Source organism: Aquila chrysaetos, chromosome 9 (genome assembly GCF_900496995.4).
Source record: "Aquila chrysaetos chrysaetos chromosome 9, bAquChr1.4, whole genome shotgun sequence".
Lineage (NCBI taxonomy): Eukaryota > Metazoa > Chordata > Aves > Accipitriformes > Accipitridae > Aquila > Aquila chrysaetos.
The window spans coordinates 16,775,855-16,796,008 of NC_044012.1; the positions used below are offsets into that span (position 1 = coordinate 16,775,855).

General features: G+C 38.7%; 1 protein-coding gene across 2 annotated transcripts in view; it reads left to right on the top strand.

The window, feature by feature from the left end:
* Positions 1-20,154, top strand: part of NKD1 (NKD inhibitor of WNT signaling pathway 1) — a 115,564-nt gene that overhangs the window by 84,795 nt on the left and 10,615 nt on the right. For both annotated transcript variants that reach the window (XR_003925130.1, XM_030026426.1), the window contains exons 5-8: positions 5,082-5,188; positions 7,804-7,899; positions 16,525-16,672; positions 17,743-17,827. Coding sequence is in view for 1 of the 2 variants with exons in the window: in XM_030026426.1 (XP_029882286.1) it covers positions 5,082-5,188; positions 7,804-7,899; positions 16,525-16,672; positions 17,743-17,827 (436 nt within the window). In the remaining variant the exon portion in view is untranslated. The remainder of the gene's footprint in view (positions 1-5,081; positions 5,189-7,803; positions 7,900-16,524; positions 16,673-17,742; positions 17,828-20,154) is intronic.

The following is a 20,154-nucleotide window of genomic DNA, read 5'->3' on the forward strand; positions in this document are numbered from 1 at the left end:
TTTATCCTACTCCCCCACAATTCACAGGTTCTAGTGTGTGGTTTGTTATTTTTCCCCATGTACAGATAATTCTGTCCCTTTGTTTCTGGTAGTAGTTTTGAAGAATTGCTGTGGAATCCAGCCTATCCAACTTGAGGGGAAGGCTAATAATATTTCACTTCAAAGGGTTTGGTTTCATGTATGCCAGATGCTGACTTTCATAGGTGGCATTTTTGTCAATTCTCCAATTTTACCTTTACTCTGCTTTCTCTCGAAAATTACACAGTAATGACCCTGACGTTAAGATAATAGTCACTGGTAATGTCCAGTCATAATTTATCACTGTGGAATTGCATAGCTTCTCCCATAGTTCTGCTTTCTGAGTTAAGGCCTTGTAATCCATCACATACCTTTTGGAATGGCTGTCATCCCAAACAGGCTCTGAAGTAGTTAATCTTTAGCCTGAGTTCTCCTAACTGCTGTGCAAATTTGGACTTGGTAGCTATAACTGAGACCTGAACATTCATCAGAGTTGCATCCTTTTATGTTTCTGGCCACAGGATCCTTTTAATCCATCTGACTAAAATGCTAAGTACAGTTGAAAAACAGACTGAAACTGTCCTTACTTTGAGAAGGAAGTTCATTTGTTAAAGAGCATGGTGCTTTGCTTGAACGAGGCTTTGAGAAATCTGAAATGACAAGCCACCTGCATGAGGGTGAAAGTTTAAACAGTCACTTTTTCACCTGACTGTAGGTGTATTTTGGCGCTCTGCTTTTCCCCCCTTATTCTCGGATGCAGCATGAAGGCGAGTGAAGAATGGTTTGGCTGTCTGAAGCTTAGTATTATATGGTCATTCACAACATGCAGCACAGCAATCAGTTTTACCTAATTTCAGGGATTTTTTAGCGATTCCTAAGGAGCACTTGGAATTATTACCCCCATCTTTTCTTAGGAACGAATAAGCCCCTGGAAAAAAGACTTAATTCTTCAGGGATGAGTCTTAATACCTTTAAACTGGTGTTCATTCTCTCACTCTCTTCCTCCCCCACCTCAATTAGAAGCAATTGGGTGGTAGTAATTAACAATCTTAGAAAGAAACATCTGCTAGTACACTTAAGCCAGTCAGTTTGTTTTTCATGAGAGAATGGTATTTCACAATTTTTCCAAGTTAATATTTTTCCTTTATTGTCTTTCCAATTTCAAATATTGTCCAGACGCATTTTTATAGTGTCTTAAGGTTATAGAAGTGAATACAAGACCATTAATAATGAACAAGAAAAGAGAACATCATAAAGAAAACATATGCAGTATTTCAACTCATGAAACATTCTGTTAGGGAACATTGTTTTCGAGAGCATATGGTTATTCCCATGAGAAGTGATAAATATACTTTTTTTTTTTTTTTTCTCCAGTTGTGAATTCCCACAACAAGGGTAGGTTTCTCTGTGTATTCATCTATATAGCGCGTTCTCTTTGTCAGGACTTGTTATCTGAGTGGGGAGGTAAGTAAGTATTTTTGCACAAATGATATATTGTACATGGACCTATTTCTGATGGCCTAGACTTTGGAAACACAAGTCTATTAATTCTCCACACTCCTTTGAGATAGCTATCTTGTCTGGTCTAGTTTAATATCATTGGCAGAGCTGAAAGGAAGTTCACATTGTGAGTATATCTGAACCTTGGCATGCGGCTCACTGGTGGATCTCTGTTTACAGGCTGCCAGTTTTAACCGTCCCAAGCAGACATTCTCATTTTATTTATAAGTAGGTTCAGCATGTGTTTGTATCCTTCATGAAATCGAGCGCCTGTCAATAGTCAAAACTAAGTATAGAAGCAAGATACCAAACACTTATCCTTCTCTTCTCAGACAAAACAGTCATAGTCCAGTATGTATTTTTAAATGTTCATTGGGTTTGGATAAGGCACCCGAGGATATATGCACAGACACACTATTTGATCACTCGTAAATATTATTTTAATACCTCCGTATTCCCCTTTAAACTTTCCTCATTTAGATTTTATTTTTCTTTGCTGAATGAAACTTGACATCAGGATGAGATCACCAGATTTCCCCATTTCATCTGAGTTCCAAAATGAGTAACTGATTTCAAAGGATAATTCCCTGGAGCAGCAAGGCCAATGAGTTCTTCAGATCAAAGGTCAGCAAAGCTCAAAGAGGATAATTTCTGGCATACAGTATTTTAAACTCTCTCAAGGAGTGTACTGCAAGATGTATCCCCTCCTTTCCCAATAGCTGAACTCCTGTTTTTTCAGCAGACTAATTTGTCTTCTCACATTTTTTCCTCTGTTACCTAAATTATACATTAAAGTGAAAGCTTCTTATCTGAACGCACAAACTGTACATCCAGAAAGGTTATTAAACGTGCCAGTGGAAGGGCTGTTCCTGCAACCAGAAGGTAACTGTGCCGTTACTCTCTGAAGCACCCTGTGGACTGGGGAACTCTGGTGCTCTTTTCACATGCTGGCAGCTTTCAGCACGGTGCAAGAGCACAGTGGTGGAAGGGAGAGGATGCTCTGTGAGACACTTCGTTTTGACAGAAAAACCCAACAAAGAGCATTGGGGCAGGGAATAGTCACCTTGTGCAGGATCTGCTCCTCAATGCTCTCAGCCTAATGCTGTTTGCCATGCCAATGTCATTTGGGATGCTGTCCCTTAACAGTTAAAAGACCACCGTAGCAGTCTTTTGGCCATTAGGTACCCTTATACATTTAAAAGTATGTGTGATAACAGGGGTGGATTTTTTTTTCAATTGGTTGTCCACTGTTCCAACGAAGCTAGGGGTCATACCAGCCCGTCACACAAATGTTTCTTGTAAGGGATTGTGAGGGATTGCAAAAGCCCCTCATACAAATGTTTCTATCAGCTTAGTTAGAACTGTTCGTATGAGAAACTGATAGCTGGTACAAAAGAGCCACTGAAAATCTATGGGCACATTTAGTAGTCATGAAGAACCACTATCAATGTAACTGTCCTTGTTATGAAGGCCCATGTTAGCTTTTCATTTCTTGTTGATTTTAGAAGGAAACAACAAGGCTGGGCTAATGCTGTCTTCTGTTTTAAGGGGGCCTTTTTGTGGCCTTAGCTTTGAACTTCCAGGAATATGGACTTGTATTTATGGACAAAGTGAGTATAAAGCAAATGGCCTTTCTTCAGATATACTTCAAAGTTCTGTATTGTAAGTAATATTTATTTTAATATGTGCCTTCATTATGATAAACACTATACAAAAACCTCCTAAGAAACAGTCTCTGCTCATCCGATAACACCAGGTTAAAAGGACAAGGGAAGAAACTGCTGTGAAACAAGCTTTCTTTTCCTTCAGCTGACTTTCCTGCTTAGCTTATGTTTGGTGTAGGAAATCCTAACATGGCTTGGAGTAGAAATCAAAGTGTATCAGTGTGTCAGTATGTGTATAATAAATGCTATGTCTGCTTGCATTTGTACAATGCAAATTACATGTGTGTGTTGGGAAGCTGGCATTAGTATCACATCAAAACTGCAAATAAGTATCAAAGTCAGGAAATTCCAAAGGTTAGGGTTTCTACCTTATTCCCTTCTCTTTACTGCACATCCAGAATCTTTTATAGTATACCACAGTTTTGAAAACAAAACCAAAAAAAGTAATACAATAGTGTTAAATTTAAACAAAGAAATAAGACTAGAAAGTGCAATATATATTTTAGTGTGGCCATGTGAATGTTGTGGCAGAAATCTTAGCTTTTGAAATATCTGAGACTATAAAGCCATGGTAAGGGTGGATTTTTTTTTTTTTTTCCCTAAGCTAATTGTTCTATTTTAAATGTGAAAGAAAATGCTGGAAAATGGCTAATATAATATCTTAATTTCTAGCATGGTAGAGACTTGCTTTTCTGGGAGAGTGCTTGGGAGGCACCTGAGTAGTGCTGACCACCAGTAGAGCCACAGAATAAACCCAGTTTGAAATGGGTCATCCTGAACTGGAGAGGATCATGTCTCCTTTTTTGTAAGGAATCTGACTTTACTGAACTGGCACTTACATGAGATCTCACTTACAAAGGCATCCCCAAGAAACGATTCCTACATAGCATTAGGATAAAGGCTTTGGGTAAATGCAAATGCTGCAGTGCAAGGGAAAAACCGCTGACTTTAAGACCCACATTCTCTCATTATCTTCTATTTTTGGGGGAGTGGGCAGGATTACTGCTTTGCCTAATGAAGTATGGGCATAACATTGTTGGCAGAGGTATGTGGATGTATAAAAAAATCATATCTAAAATGTCTGAGGGTAGGGTTAAAAAATCTCTGTATATTTTTGTAATGCTGATGAATATGGAATTAATTTTCTTCAGATACAGGGTTTCATCATGTGCAAGGCTGAGTGCCTCTGCAGGAGCCAAAGGCACAGCTATTAAGTTCCTAGGCATTTGTCTTTTAATCCATGAGAAGTATATGTATCTTTCTGTTATATATCTGATATATGTTATGTTATGATATGTTGTGATATATGTCTGATAGATGTTAATATTGTTGTTCTTTATGAGCCCTATTGAATTATGCAAGTGCATAATGTTTTAACCTGAAACCTAGGTGAAATATACTTTTTCATACATGTATGAAAAAACATAGCTTAACCTTTTTGGCAGGTGGTGTTACCTTTTCGGAAGGTAGTAAGGTTTGTGTGTATTTGAGGAAGGAAGTTGAAACAGAATGAGGATTTCATTTCAGGTTCATTACTTCATTCACTGCTGGTGAATGCAATGTGTTTTTGCAATACATCGCAAACTTTCAATATTTTGCAAATTATTCAATTATTTACAGTAACAGTTCTGCTGATTTATATTCTCATAATACTGTGTTTGAACTTCCTGTGACTCTAGTGATGTTTGTAGGAGAGGTTGTGTACCAAAAGCTGTTGGTAGCTTGTCTGCTGAAATTATCCCAGATGTGTAGTGAACACAAAAGCAAATCAAGTATAATGAACCTCTCATACAAGTTTGCTGAAATCAATTTCACCCTAAATATAAAGGCAGATTTGCAAATATAAGACTGCTTTGACATTTCCTTATAAGCATTTTTTCTTAAATATATTTTTCACAGTGGCTTTGCCTCCAGAGAAGACAGATGGAGTTTGCAGTGGAGATGAAAAGAAAGCAGAAAAAGAAAGTGATGCACGCACAGGTTCCAAGAAGCAGCTGAAATTTGAAGTAAGTCCTCTATATTTTAAAGTTTCACTGTACTGACATAATTATGGTAGAAAAATAACCTATGGACCAAATAGTGCCCTCTGATGCATGTATATAGGTCCTAACGATTGTAATGGGTACAGAAGGAAGCAGAATTGGCACAAGTCAGTGTCTTACTATTGGTGCTCCTTATTGACGTGATTAGCGAGATGTATTTCCAGGTTTGGAGAAGATCAAATGATGATCGTTCCTCTGGAGGATGTGAAATGTATAGTAAGAAGAGGCATTTTGTTTAACCCTTTATCTATGATCCTTTCGTTAGTAATTTGTTATGCCAGCTACCATGTTATCAAATCTTTAGATTGACTTTCATGGACTATTGCACTTGGTTAAATCCATCTAGTGCAAAAGATGTTTGTGAAAGCTTCCTTAACCATTGGTCTTCTGTGCCTGGGCCTCCAAAGTGAAATAACCCTGACCTGCTACACAGGAAATCCATCTGATCACATGGCAGGAGGAAAAGGATCCTGGAGGGCAATGAGTCTGATGGTCTATTTCCTTGTAGACTTACAAACATCATAAAACTGCCAGACATCGTGTGTAGTTGACAGGTTTTGCTTATATAGGGAGTGATTTAATAAATATGAGTATTGAAACATGCTGTCATCCAGCTAGAGGGTTGTCTGTCTTGGTGAGGAGGAAGATACTCTGATATGGGCAAGAAACAGCATGAATTTTCATCTCTCTGCACTCCAGCAAATGTGGCAAACTTCTACCTTTCAGTGCTGTCAGCCTGTCACAGTAATGAGCTTTGCATTCCTCAACTGTTATTTAAAAGACCACGCAGCCACCTTGCAGCATGGCTCAAGTGTTTGTTTCCTTCTCTAAAGCAGATTTAGTAGTCTGGTATGATTTATTTTTTACTGTTTTAATGCTGATTAAAAGGAGGTAGCTTTCTCGTAGGTGGTTCAGGTATTGCTAGGTGCTTGTGTGCCTTCTGGGGGGAGGTGACATTTCCTGCCCTTTTTTTTTTTTTTTTTTTCATAGCAATAGCTCTTTTTCCAGGCACATTTTATATTCTACCTTGAGTAGCAGACATTTGCAGACAGGAAAGGCATGATAAATTGCAATTAACAGTGCCTTGATATTTGAACGTTGGAGGACACCTGTCAACATGGTTGGTGCCAGAGGAGCTGGAACTCCACGGTACCGGCAAAGTCTGTGTTTGTTCCCAAGTAGTTCTTGGCATGCCATAAAGGTTAGCACTTGGTACTAGGCACCATGACTAATGCAGGGAAGGTTGCCATGGCTCTTAACTAAGCAGAGCACATCCTCACATAAAGATGTTATGTTAGGCAGTGTGGGACAGGGAAGTATTAATATGTGGCAAGAAACCAAGTATTGATTTTTTTTTTTTCCCCTTGTTCTACAAATGAAAGTTTTCCAGCTATGTAAGGTAGGAGCTAAGAGACTGGTAAATGTTTCAAGAGTATAAAAGAATCAGAAACGCAAGTGTTGAGACAAGAGGTCTAAATCTGAAGTGGATGTGATTTGGCTTTTAAAGGTGCCGGGAATGTTTATGTAATATGAAACTGTGTTTCCACAGTAGAGTGTGGGGCACTTGGCAGCTTTCAGCCGGGCTCGTTACAACTGAGAGAAGCCTGCCTTTGAACTCGGCAGGGGACAGGGGGTACCGGTAACTGCTGTAGGGAATTGGTTTCAAGTCAGAAGATCAACCAGGTATTTTGAGCTCTGTCATGCCGAAGCTATTTGGAGCTGTTTATTTTACTTGCATACAGTGGCTTTCATTTTAATTGCACTGTAACTTTTCTGGTTCGCCTTGTTGTGGCCCTGGATAATTCTGATTGCAGAGGTCTTGAGAGATTTGCACCCAGGTGAATGGAGTCAGTCAAAGTGCATCCTTTGTTCTTGACCGAAGGCTGGGTTTTGGTTTGGGGATTTTTTTTTCCCTTTAACAAATCGATTCTTTCAGGCCTTCCACAGACCACACTCTCACTAACAGAAGCACAGTTAAAATAAGGACCAGGCGCTACTCCCAGGTCGTTCTTACCTGCCAGGTCCTAGGCAGGCTCCACTTCAGGAGCTTCGGTGGCACGATGCTGTACTGCACTAACTCTGACAGCCTTTGGGTATCAAATATCTGTGTCAAGGACAGGTCTCACTAGTGGGGACTTGTACTCTATGCCCATTTTGTATTAATGACTACTCCTGACACTGTGGTGTACCGCCTCGTTCTGTGAGTCTGTTTCTGTTATCTTTCTCTTCCTGAGTTGAGCAAAGCTTTCCTTCTCACTTTTTAGTGGGAAATCTTATTATATTTCAAGAGCTTCAGGGAGTAGTTGTCTTGTACCTTTCTGTGTTTTCTACAATGAAGTAGAAAGCATCTTGCAGATTCCCTAAAGTCTAGCCCAAGGGAGTTAGGATTATCATGTGATTGAGATGAGACTCCTTCATTGTGGTGGACAGAGGCCTCCCCGGGACATATCCTGAAAGCTTCCTCCCGCAAGGGAGGGAGGAAGGAAGAAAGCGAGCAAGCAGCCTCCTTCTACGGAGAGTCTCCTCTGCAAACAGGCCTTTTGCTTTAGGTAATCAGCTGCTCTTTGCATGTTTCTTAGGAATTGCAATGTGATGTGTCTGTAGAGGAAGATAACAGGCAAGAATGGACCTTCACACTGTATGACTTTGATAACAACGGAAGAGTCACACGTGAGGTAAGCAAAGTACAGCTGCCCCTTTGTGTGCAGCATTTGCTAACAAGAGAAGTGTTTTATAACAGGAACATTTTTTTCTTCTATGAAATAGAGGTGTCCTGCCAACTTAAACAGCAGTTTCCATGGACCCTTCCCTCCTAGAAACAATCCCACCAGTAGTTTACTGTTTTCAGATGTACTGTACCACTTTTTAAGCTGGTTGTTGTTTAATATCTGGGATTAGCCTTTAAAAAATAGTACTGGCATTTGAGGAGGAAAAATATCTGAAACAACTGAACAACTAAACACACTGTCAAAATAAACCCTTGCAAATGTATATTGTTCTGGCTTCTATCCTTCTTTTCAGAGTTAAGCTAACCAAATAGCAAGGTTGCTTTCTGACATTCTTTCCAGTAGGACTAACCATACTGTTCTGTTGTTTTCGTGAATATTAGGCTGATCACTGCCTTCTCCCTCCAAGTATAAATAACATTGATGATATTTGCTGGAGGACCATAGTGAACGGCTGTCAAAGCCATACCTGTGTGTATTTTTTATTATCAGGATGTCTTCAAGTCATATTTCCCATGCAAATAAGAAGCCAAATAAGAGGATATATAGTTTAGAATACAGTCCCTTTTCAGAACTATTTCTGTCCAAACTGAATGATACTTCTTCTAGAAGAATGTCTTTTGCTGAGATTTACTGCAATGTGCTGTCACTGACTTTTTTGTGAAGTGTGTTTACTGGCTCCCATGCCTTCAGATAAGCAGCTGAAAATTGGCAGGTTTTGTCTCTCTTGGCTCTTATGCTGGTGTCTGTGAAAATTACTAAAGACTGATTGAAAGGAATAGGGTAAATACTGAAAGTACAGTGGCCTTAGACACCAAATGAGGGCAGAATTTTCTCCGAGAAGACTGAAGAAAACCTCTTTTGACATTTACGAACAAATTGCCTAATATGGTGGCTGTTCAGGGTTTTTAACATGTATATGAACATCATTACTAGGTTTTTTTCATTGTCTCTACTCTGATAGTGCTTTGAATAGTCAAATTAAATCTGTGCCCCTCATGCAAGAGAATACACAGATTAAAAGTTACAGGTCAAGTCCAGAGTTTCAAATGGGAAGATGAGATAGAGAGAGAGAGAGCAAGAAGAAGGGGGGCTGCGGTGAGGAAGTAGTGTTGTATTTGTTAATACATGGGGAACAGAGACCAGAAAAATGAAATAACTTGCCTGAAGTCTCACAAGAACCTAGTGGCAGATTTAACCCAGATCTTTCGAGACCCAAGGCTAAGTCTTCATTACAAGATCATCGTGACTCTCAAAGAATAGGGGAAAAACACACAAAACCCAAACCCGCACACATGGGTGTCCTTTACGTTCAGGCATGGAATTCCCATTAATGTCAGTGGGAGTTCCATGTGCTGAACATAACGAGAATATGCTTTTAAGTATGTATACAATAATTATTTGTGATTATGTGGTACACCAAAGAGCTTAATTTGACTGTACTTAGAGAATATGTTACAGCCAAATTCTACCTCTCCCTGCTACAAGAACAGACTGCAGCTTAACTGAAACCAAATCTGTGCAGGGATTGAAAATTATACTGCTCTGAGGTCTGGACGTTGCTACATTCAGGCTTGAACCTGTGCCAAAAAAAAATTCTTTTAACCAAGGGACCAGATAGGTTGATAATTTTCAGCTCTTTACATGTGACCAAAGATAGAAACAAATAGTACGGACCATTGCAGCGTTTCCCAGTTATGTCGCACACTTCTTTTGCAAGCTGTTCCAGTGCCATTTGTATAATCCATCTTGTTGGTTCTCTTCTGTTGAATCCAGATGCAATTTAAGAGTTGTTTGTGCAAGAATGACTGATGATAGCAGCTCATAGATAATCTTGGCCACAAAAAAGGAATTTCAGACTCTTCATATGACATAGAATTTCTTGTTCTATTAGCCCCTGAGAGACTGGCAGTCAACATAGTGGGCCTGATACTGTCGTTCGTTAAGCAGCTCCACTCCTGATCCAGCAAAGGACTTAACGATGGTGAACATTAAACATGTGAATAGTTTCAATTAAAAAGAATGGGACACATGCTTTGAGTTAAAAGTGTGTGAAGCACATTGCAGAATCAGGGACAGAACAGACAGTCTGAGGAAGAGGGCTGATCTGTACCAGTGCCATTTAGTGAGCTGATGAAAATGCTTTCAGAACGGGTCAGCTTTTCTAAACAAAGGTCCAGTGTTCTGGTGAGAAAAGCTTAGTGTGGACCTTTTCTCCTTCTTTGAAAATTTGACTTTAATGTCTCCTGGATTTATAGCTGGATTTAACAGAGAGATGAAATTTCTTAAGTCAGATTTCTATCTGTAGACCTTGAGGTGCTTTACAAAAAGAAGTCAGACTTATCACTCTTGTTTTTCATGTTGGAAAAGTGAGACACTGAAAAAGGAAGTGACTTGCCCACCCACATCCATTTCATTTGATTCAAAGTCATTGTGTTTAAAACATTGGACTTCATGTCCAGAGAGTTTCCAAAGGAATACACAGTGTTAAATTAAGTTTGTGAGAGATGTGTAGGTGGGGTGCAATTTTACAAGTGGACTAAATGTTTTTTTCATTAAAATGTTTGAAAATTGTAAATAAGATACGGATTTAGTTTCTGGATAAAATTTCCCTTGGGCTTTACACAATGACAAATCACCGCAAGAGCATTCAAATTCCATCTTAGTGAAATTTCTTTTGGATCTTAACAACATCTTCAGAACTTAATACTGCTTTGATTTCCTCCTAGAGTCTGTATGACTTACTCCGTAGTCCTTCTAATTAGAAATTCAGATCTAGTCATGCTTCTTGAAGAGATACACCCATTATGAAAGCATAATTATTGGGATGGCAAATTACAAAATTAGCATTACTGTATGTTATTAAACTACTGCTTTTTCTGTCATAGAAGACGACCATTTTTCAGTCCTTTTGGTATAGTGGGAGATAACTTTTCCTGCTCTAACATGTATATTACAAAACTTGGCTAATAATGTTTCCCTTCATTCCATAAGCCATAAGAGGACAATTCATTATGTACTGCAGGCCTTTTTAGAACTGACAGCTGCACTGTAATTATCTTCACACGGATATTTGTAATCGGACTTGAAACTTGGATAATTGAACTAATGTGGTTTGATCCATGGGGTTTTATATTGAGCTCTCTGAATGTAATTATACTTCATAAATACTAGCCTCCCCCCCCCCCCCCCAATCAATTCTTTCTTGGAAAATTGAGTTTCTTTGGCGAGTGGCTGCACAGGAATAAGCGCACAAGAAAGTTGCTTGTCAGAAGTAAAAAAAGGGAAATTCTTCTAGAGTAGAGTAGATAGCAAGTGAAACTCCCTTCAGGTTCCAAATAAGAATGATTCAAAAATGTATGCGATCAAACAAAGCTGATGTTGCAATAAAAACATCCTGCTGTATGTAAAAATCAGACTACAAACAAAGTACAAATGAGACATTTGTACTTTTCTTTTTCTGAGGGAAAGGTAATGAACTGATATTGATGTTTCTCTTCATGCATTTTTAATGCTAAAAATGTTCTTTGTATCTTACACTAAATACCCATTTTTTCCTCTTATGCTTCCTTTCTTTTTTTCTTTCCCTTTTTAGTTATTTTTGCTCATATCCTCTGTAATGAGTGAAAAAGTTTGAGGTTATTTCATTCAGAACTCAGCACCAAATTTTTGACTTGGGGAAAGATACTGGCTTTTTGGGGGCTACCATTTATCAGCCTGACCTCTATCTTGAAATTTGCTGGTTTTCACTATGTTTGTCAATGTTGTATTAACTCATGATACAGAAAGAGCAATGGAACCAACAGATAGAGGAGTAGTGCCCGTCTGTATCAGAGGGGTCATCATTTCAGCCATTAGATGTGGTGGATTTGTCTCAGAGAGAAATATTAAGAGAAAATACAACTTTCAGTTTTGACGGGAGCCAAAGACATCTCTCCCAGACAAGTTACGAAAAGAATAAAACTGAATGTTTTCTGTCAGTGTTATTAAACTCATTGGGATTTTTTTGTTTGTTTGTTGTTGTTGTTGTTTTGTGTTTTGGGGGCGTGGTGGTGGTGGTGCAAATATCTCATTCTGTTAAATTAATTCTGCTGGAAAAGCCTCTTCGTTTCTTTTAGAGAATCTCTACTATGCTAACTAGTCCTGTGATCATAAGCTACACTAATACTGGAAATACTGAAAAAATAGGGTCGTCCCTGTACCACTAATGTTCCTTAGAAGTAAAAAATTAATACCTGGAATAGGGACTTTCTCAGTCACATGAGTTCTGTAAGGAATGAAGAGTACTTCAATGTAATTTGCTCTTGTTCTTTTTTGCAGACGCATTAGTTTCTCTGAATGTTCTAGATTCCTGCTAATCTCCTACTGGAGATCTGTAAAGTATTCTGCAGATACATGTGCGAGCGCAGCATACATGTGTGGCCTTAACTGTTCGCTTTTTGATATTTCTAATGCAAGCATTTCTGGCAATCTATTAAAGTTGCTCTTTTTAATATGCTTTGTTGTATCAGCTGCTTGATAAAATAGGATGTGGAAAAATTACAGATTAACGTTGTTAAATCCTTCAGCCCTGGAAAAACCAACTGTAGTGTTCAATAAGCAAGCCACAAATAAATCTGGGTATGGCATGTGCTGGCTGTTTGGATGCTATACAGCAAGCATTTGTTTTCCTCTTTCAGGAAAAATATCATAGTTTCTTACTTGATTAATCTAGCTATCCCAGTAGAAATTCTGCACCCTAGAAGCCCTTCAGAAGTTAGTTAGATTCATGCAGCCTACTTGCCCTCTAAATATAATCCATTTGCTATAAAGGAGAGAAATCTTTTTTTTGTTTGTTTAATTCTTATTTCTCTTTACCTGTTTAATATACTAGTTTAAAAATCCACAATGATTTTTAAATAGAAATGGTTTAAAAGTTCATTTCAGTAAAAAACCCAAGCAAATTATATTTTTGGAAAAATGGGAAACAGTGAAAAATATGTTCCTGGGGTTTTTTTTCATGTAAAAAGGGAGGAAGTTTGAGAAATGTGGGATGAAATTTTTTGTGTGGGAAGTGCCAAGCAGTCTTAAGCAAAGCAGTTGCAAAATCATGTGACTAGTAAAAATCATAATCCTTTGTGCAGAAAAGTTAGATTCTTTGGTAGGTGGTCTCTGAGACCTGCTGTCTGGTGTACCAGAAAAGAGGAAAATTTAACTAGCTTCTATTCTTGATGTTTGATGCTAAATCTCTTGAGGTCAGTGAAATGCACAAGCTGGTGTGTAGAAGGTAAAGCTTTCTCAATGGTTTTAGGCAGTTGTTTAAGGAATTTAAATACAGATAACATTCAGTGGGAATGCTTTCAAGGGGAACATAACTTGCCTCAGTCTCCTGGCAGGCTACTGGAAGATGAAAATTCTTTTGGAGGTAAATATAGACATAACTATAAAATACAAATTTTATAACATATATTTTAGTGGTCTAGTGCTACTTATTTGACAAGAGGCCATTACCATATTAGCTGCCAAAAAAAGGCTGCGAGAAGGTAGTTTTAGTCACAGTTCAAAACTCCTTGACGAAGACCATTCCTACCAGATCGGTGCCTCAGGAATTTGTGTGTTACAATTATGAAGTTATAACTGGAAACCAACAGGAGTTTCAGGCTGACTTGTAGCTGGCACCTACTTGACCAGGACCTTGGTAGGTGACAGAGTAGAGAACGACCCAAGCAGACTTGTTTGACCAAATCAGAACTGTCAGTTTACTAGAATTCCCAACCTCAAATTAGGACCACAAGTAAATGAATCCTATAATAAAAATGTTGTTGTCGGTATTTAAAAGATCAGCATAAACGTTAAGCGGTTACTTATGGATATCCCTAACCTCGATCTTGGTATATATCCAGTCTGACAACCATGTTCATTCAGTGCCAGAATGCAGGGCAGTTCAGCTCGCCACGGAGGAAGCTGGGTATTAAACATGGAACGAAATGCAAAGGCAGCAGAGCATAAGGCCACAAGGTGTCCTGATACCTCTGTGCAGCCTCTTAAACTCCTTGGAGCCTGGACGTTAATTTGGGTTCATTTGGCTGAGATGTAAATTGTCCTGATGTGATATGTATGTACACATATTTCTGACTTGCCAAGTATGTGTCACACAAATGCTGCATCTGGTCTTCCTTGGCAGCGTTTGGGAGTACTTTTTAAACTGCTGAGTCAAGCAGCTTGTTGAGAAAGACCCTCAGAGAACACAAGGGGCAGATTGTATGCCAGTTAGCAAATTAGACCTCATCACTGGAAAAAAATCATGTAAAAGGACAGTGGGAGTAAAGACTTTTCGTCTTTGCCAATTGAAGTTAAAATAGACTAGATGATCAGCTTGTACAAACATCTGGCATAGCTGAAAAAAGGAAGGGGGATAGACTGTTGTGAATGAAAGAGTTAATAACCTCTTGATAGTAGCCTTGGGTAGAAAGATGCCATGTTGGCTAATCAACACTTGTTGAGGAATGTATGGGAAAGGCTCCATTCACCAAAGTGCTGAGCATATGAGGCCCCGTTGAGAATAAGTATGGTGCTTAAATATTCTGCTGAAGGGGAAGGTTTGGCTTATCGAGGTGTAGGATTATAGCACAAGGGTCCTAGAACATAATTCACGGAGGGTGTATAAAGCAACAGGTATGTTTTGTTTGTCTGTTTATGTTTTTGCTTGGTTGGGTTTTTCTCATAGATGCAATAAAAATCCAGCCCTTCAAGCTGGCTGTCAGATATGGCTGTGTCTCTTTAGAGATCTGGCTAGGTTTCAAATTAGAGTAGAAGTGTGAGAAGTGAGATGTGTTAAAGAGCTTTGAGGTTTCCACCAGATTGTCACTGAGCAGTCTCTCCCTCGTTCAAGCTTTAGACAGTGGTTCTTGTCAAAAGGATGGAAAGCAGCTACTGACACAGTAGTAACAGCCCGTATAGAGAGACTTTTTTGGCAACAGTAGAAAAAAATATGTCAGTGGGGAAGTACAGTGCTCTCTTTTTATGAATATGTTGTCTTGAACTCACAAGTCTGGAGAAATTCCACTGAGTGCAGAAAAGTTAGAGAGGGTACATGTTAAGACGAAGTCTCACCCTCTAGGATTTAGTTATTCATTCTGCCTATTGAGCTGGAAAATTGTCTACTGTAAAATCATTTGTCCTGGCCATAAGGTCAGTATTTTTCTAAATTCTGTGTGAGTAGACATTAGTGTTTCTGTGTCCCCTTTAAAGGTGGTTAAATAATGAGGTCTGTGTTGTATATTGACTACTAAAATGCTGGGACCCACTAGGGCATACTAAACTTTGAGCTGCCATTGCTATGGACATGACACCCGGGCAAAGGAAAAATTATAGAGCTTTTGAATTTTTATAGACCTGACTCTTAATCCTCAGAACCAGTTAGACTTAACAAAGGATGATTTAGATATTTCCTTTGTGCTTGCAGGCATCTGGAAAGAGCTTAGGTACTAGGATAGATCAAGGAATAGGAAGACCAGCATGGAGATCTCAGATATAAGTTGAATGGGATCTTTATAGCCTGCAATGAGCAGTATGCTTTGGCCTTAGGTTGATTCCTAGAATCAATTTGGGTGAAATCCCTTTGGGGAAAAGAAGCGAGCCAAGAGATGTCCTTTCTATCCTGGCAATTTAAGGTAGTACCCTATTTGAGCCTGGCTGGATTAGATCAACCTGAGGGACCTTTGAGCATCACCAGCTACTAAACAGTGTTTCTTCTCTTTGAAACAATGGGCTTATTAAAATTGGCTATTGTTCTTTCTGATATAGCCAGACATGTAAGCATTTGTTCATGTCCCATTGCCCTCAAACAGATGTGTGAAGATTGTTCTGTAAAAGGCCTGACTGCATAATCTCTGCTGTTCAAAAATGTAAGTTTAGAACTGGTTTGAATTTTGCAAAATAAGCTAGACCCCAATATGCATATGGTAGAGTGACACTCAGACATCTTTTATTTCCAAAACTGAGGTTTACAGTTCTGCCACTTCTCTTACTGGTTTTCCTCTATATAATCAACCACTTAACCACTTTTATCTCAAGATAAAAACCCAAGAAGTAGTAAGGCTGTAATGTCCAAGATTTTCTTCAATTGCTGTATTTGTTTTGGTCATATGAACTCAATTTTTAGTGCAGGAGAAATGGGTATCCCTGGGTTCTGTTGAAACCAAAGAAAAGAAAAGGCAAAACACAATTTTACTGATTCACAGTTTGGGAAACCTGAATGCCTTGTGCTTTTATTATCGTTTTGATCTAGTTTGCCTCATTTCATAAATGTTACGCCATTTAATGAAGAAGAATATGGATGTACTTGAATGACTCCCTTCTGTGTCTGTGAGTTATATTACAGTCCACATTAGAAAAAATGGGGGTTAACAGAAGAGAGAAATGGATCCTTTCTTGTAAGGTTCCGTGCAAGTTCAGCTCTCTTAAATTCAGTGACTTCTGAGGATATTTCAGCATTTAATAGTCCCAATGCCAAAATAGTTATAAGTATCAAAGCTGTAGGTTTCATACCATTTTCACAATAGTGTGTCTTTTTGTGTTTCAATCCAACTATAGGATATTACCAGCTTACTTCATACCATCTATGAGGTAGTTGATGCATCAGTAAACCATTCTCCTAGTTCCAGCAAAACTCTGCGAGTGAAACTTACTGTGGCACCAGATGGCAGCCAGAAGAAAAAGAGTATCTTGCTAAATCATACTGGTAAGGATGTGCAATCAGCTATTGGAAAAAATACCAAAAACTTCAAGAGTCCCTTAAAAATCCATCTTCATATTTTGTTAATACAAATAAATATATACTTAAAGGCAAATAATTATGTGGGTATTTTAAACCCCGTGAACCTGCTTTATGATCTTGAGTGCAAAATTGCCTACCTTCCTTTCAGTGTCTCCTAAGCAAATTAGGGTTCCCTCTCCTGAATGATTGTTTCTTTTTGGAAGCAGCAATAACTCATATGTTGTGTAATTGTCTTTGTGTACTACAAGGCAGATTTAAGGCCTTTTTGACTTGTACCACTTTAACTCTGCTGATATTACAGCACTCAGTTTGTGGGGAAACACATCTAGTGGTATAAAAAGTTTTTTGCTAGTGCATAGCTATCACTGCTGCTAGATAAGAATAAACAGTTAAGGATAACTAACCTTTATGAATCTATGCATAATAATTGCACATTTTTCTGTACTGGCAAGAATCTGCCATTGTAAAATGGCTTATACTCTTATGGCTTATACTCTTATGGCTTATTCACCTTATATTCACTCTAATAATAGTTGTATCAGCATAATTACTTCAGCAGGTAAAGTAGTACTAAATTAAAATACTTAAAACTATTTTAAAGTGATACTTCAGTAGAAAATGTGGGCACCTTAGCCAAAAGAAGAGCCTTGTTACCTCGGTTTTAATATATACATCCACTCAGTCAAGTGCAGACATAAGCAAATTTGCCCTGCTGGGGAGCTATGTGATGCATTAGTACAGCATCGAGCTCCAAACTACTGAGCCCTCCTGATGGACAAGTATATCGGTGTGAAATGTGGCTCCATTTAACCTGCCACATGGCTTGCAGCCTAACCCTGACTAATGTCCTACAGTCAAGGTTATGTCTGCCTAAAATCTGTCGTGCGGACAAAAGCACTTTTGAGAAGGTTACATGAAATGATACATTACATCTTGATCTACTGACAAGAAAAAAATGTATTTGCAATGTAGCATGTTAGTTATGCTGATCAGCAAGGGCAGTAATGTGAGAATAATGTACTTTCTCTTGGCAGATTTGCAGAGTGCCAGGCATAGAGCTGAAAGCAAAGCTAACGAAGAAGTAAGAAGCTCTGAGAAGAAGCAGCGGGCTTCTCTCAGGTAAGGGGAAAGAACCCCATCTCCTGACAGGCACTGGGTACCTCTGAGGAAACCTCAACCACTGATTTCATGCTTGCTTGCTTTTTAAAAAAATATGTTAAAATAGAGGAATTACAGGATTTTTTCACTGTGGAACTGTCAGCAGATTCCATGGGTGGATACTTTGTATATTAAAACAAAAAAGCAAATCTGTAGCACCCATTACTCAAATTTTCTTCTTCTGTTGGCTCTTTGGAGGACATGCAGTGTCTTTTTAGTTCCCATCTGCAAATATTGTGCCTACTAGTGCAGTTTATAGCACAGCCTTTTGGCTAGAAGTGTCCTAAAACCTTTTCATCTTCCTAGAGGCCAGCTCCTGCCTTTCTTTGTCCTCCTTCCAGCCCATATTTTTCACTGGTCAACTCAATTAGCTCCAAGCTTTATTAAGACAATCTTGTTTACCAGGTCGTAACCAGCCCGGCTTCTCCTTACCACTTTTCCTCCTAAAGGAAGCGGCTTTGAGCTGGCACTAGGTGTACAGTACCTAGCAGAAGGAGGAAAGGAGGGAGCTTGCAGCAGAGCAGCAGACAATCAACTTTACAGAAAGTGGTCTACATAGGCTATGACCTGCAGAGTAAGCGACAAGCAAGAGCTTCCAGCATGCTGCCTGCTCCATGCTCCATTCTGCTGAGGGGGTTCTGGCTTATAGCAACTGTGGGGTGGCTCAACTCCACTTACAATGTGTGTTTGTACATTTGGTAGGAGAAGTAAATTCATCTCTTTCTTACCTCACAGTGACTTAGCAGAGTGGCCATCTCTGCTGACTCCCACCTGCCAGACACCATGCTTCGCTGCTGCCACATCGGCTCTAGGTCAACTTCTCCCTTATAGAATTAGTTATTAAGTCGTACCCATGTAGGAATTAACCTGCTTGCTTAGGACCAATATATTTAATGTAATCTTATTGGAAAATGGGCATAATTTAATTTATCTTTTTTTTTTTTCCATAAGTTTCAGAATACATTTCATCACTTGAAAAAATACCTGTCTGTTGTCTTTCACTGGAACCCAACCTGTGCAACTCAGAGTGCATCCATTTTCAATAATGCAGAAGCACAGTGGTTTCTTTTATGAAAAGCTGCAGGTACACTTGCAGCCATCTACAGATTAGATAAAAAGGGGGTTTTAGTTCTTCCCTAACAGAATGTACAATATTATTTTGGATGCCAGTCCAGAACAGGCCTTTATCCTCTGAAAATGTGTAATCGTGTGTATCTACCCTGTTATCATGAGTTCTACCTACCTGATAGATATTACCTGCACTAAACTTCAGAGTATGTGATAATAATTTCAAATGTATTTTTCAAGTATTAAAATTTTTTACAGTGAAGAAAAATGTTAATATCTTGGTCACATTTAGGTGTGCTATTCCTTTTCCGAGTTTGGTATTTTAATGGATGGAAAAACAAATAAAAAGCAAGTAACTTTGCTGCATTTTAATGTAGATTAGTTGCTCCATCTTAGTGTATAGGCTTGATTTGTTTTAGGATTTTATGTTTCATGCTAAGGCAGAGGGAAGTGTTTGCTGAAATGCTACAGTAATGACATTGAATCATTAGCTGCATTTGTTTCTTCAGCCGCAAATTTAAAAAAAAAAAAAAGAAGTTTTGGCTTTCCTTGGATTTAGGGATATTTGTCCAAATACATGTATTTAGTTTAATAAATTTATCAGGAGAAGGAGCATCCAGTTCTATTAAAAATGACAACAAAACTGTGCCTCCCTTTTTGGATAGAGTAAAAATGCTAGCAAGTTATCCCAGTGAGTGAATCCCAGTACAGTCAAATTTCAGATTAAAAAAAGACTAAAATTACTTATAATCTTCTGTTAGCAACTCTGTACAAAATCTTCTGTGAACTAAAGAACACTCCATGTGAACTAAAGAATACTCCAAGGTTTTGCTTGCTGGCCTGGATGTGGTGTTCAGTTTCCCTCTGCCCATTAGCAAAGGTTTGCCCTCTGTGAATTTAATGAACTGCTTTTGTTTGATAATTTATTGCAAAAATCCCCCTTCAGTTTGAAGTCCCCCTCCCATCCACCTTAAAGTCCTGGTTTTGCAGATGTAGTGGTTTTATGAACAGCAGCCATTTCCACCTAAATCCAGTCACAGAGGCATCAAACGTTGGGGTAGAATCTTGGCTCTGCTGCATTTTTCCTTCTCATCCCTTTGGTTAGAAGCTTCCTAGACGGGACAAATCTGTACCTTGAGCTGAGCAGATCAGTATCGGACAACTGTCAGCATCTGGCAGTTTTTGTTGCATCTCATTAAATGTGGACAGGACAAAGAATG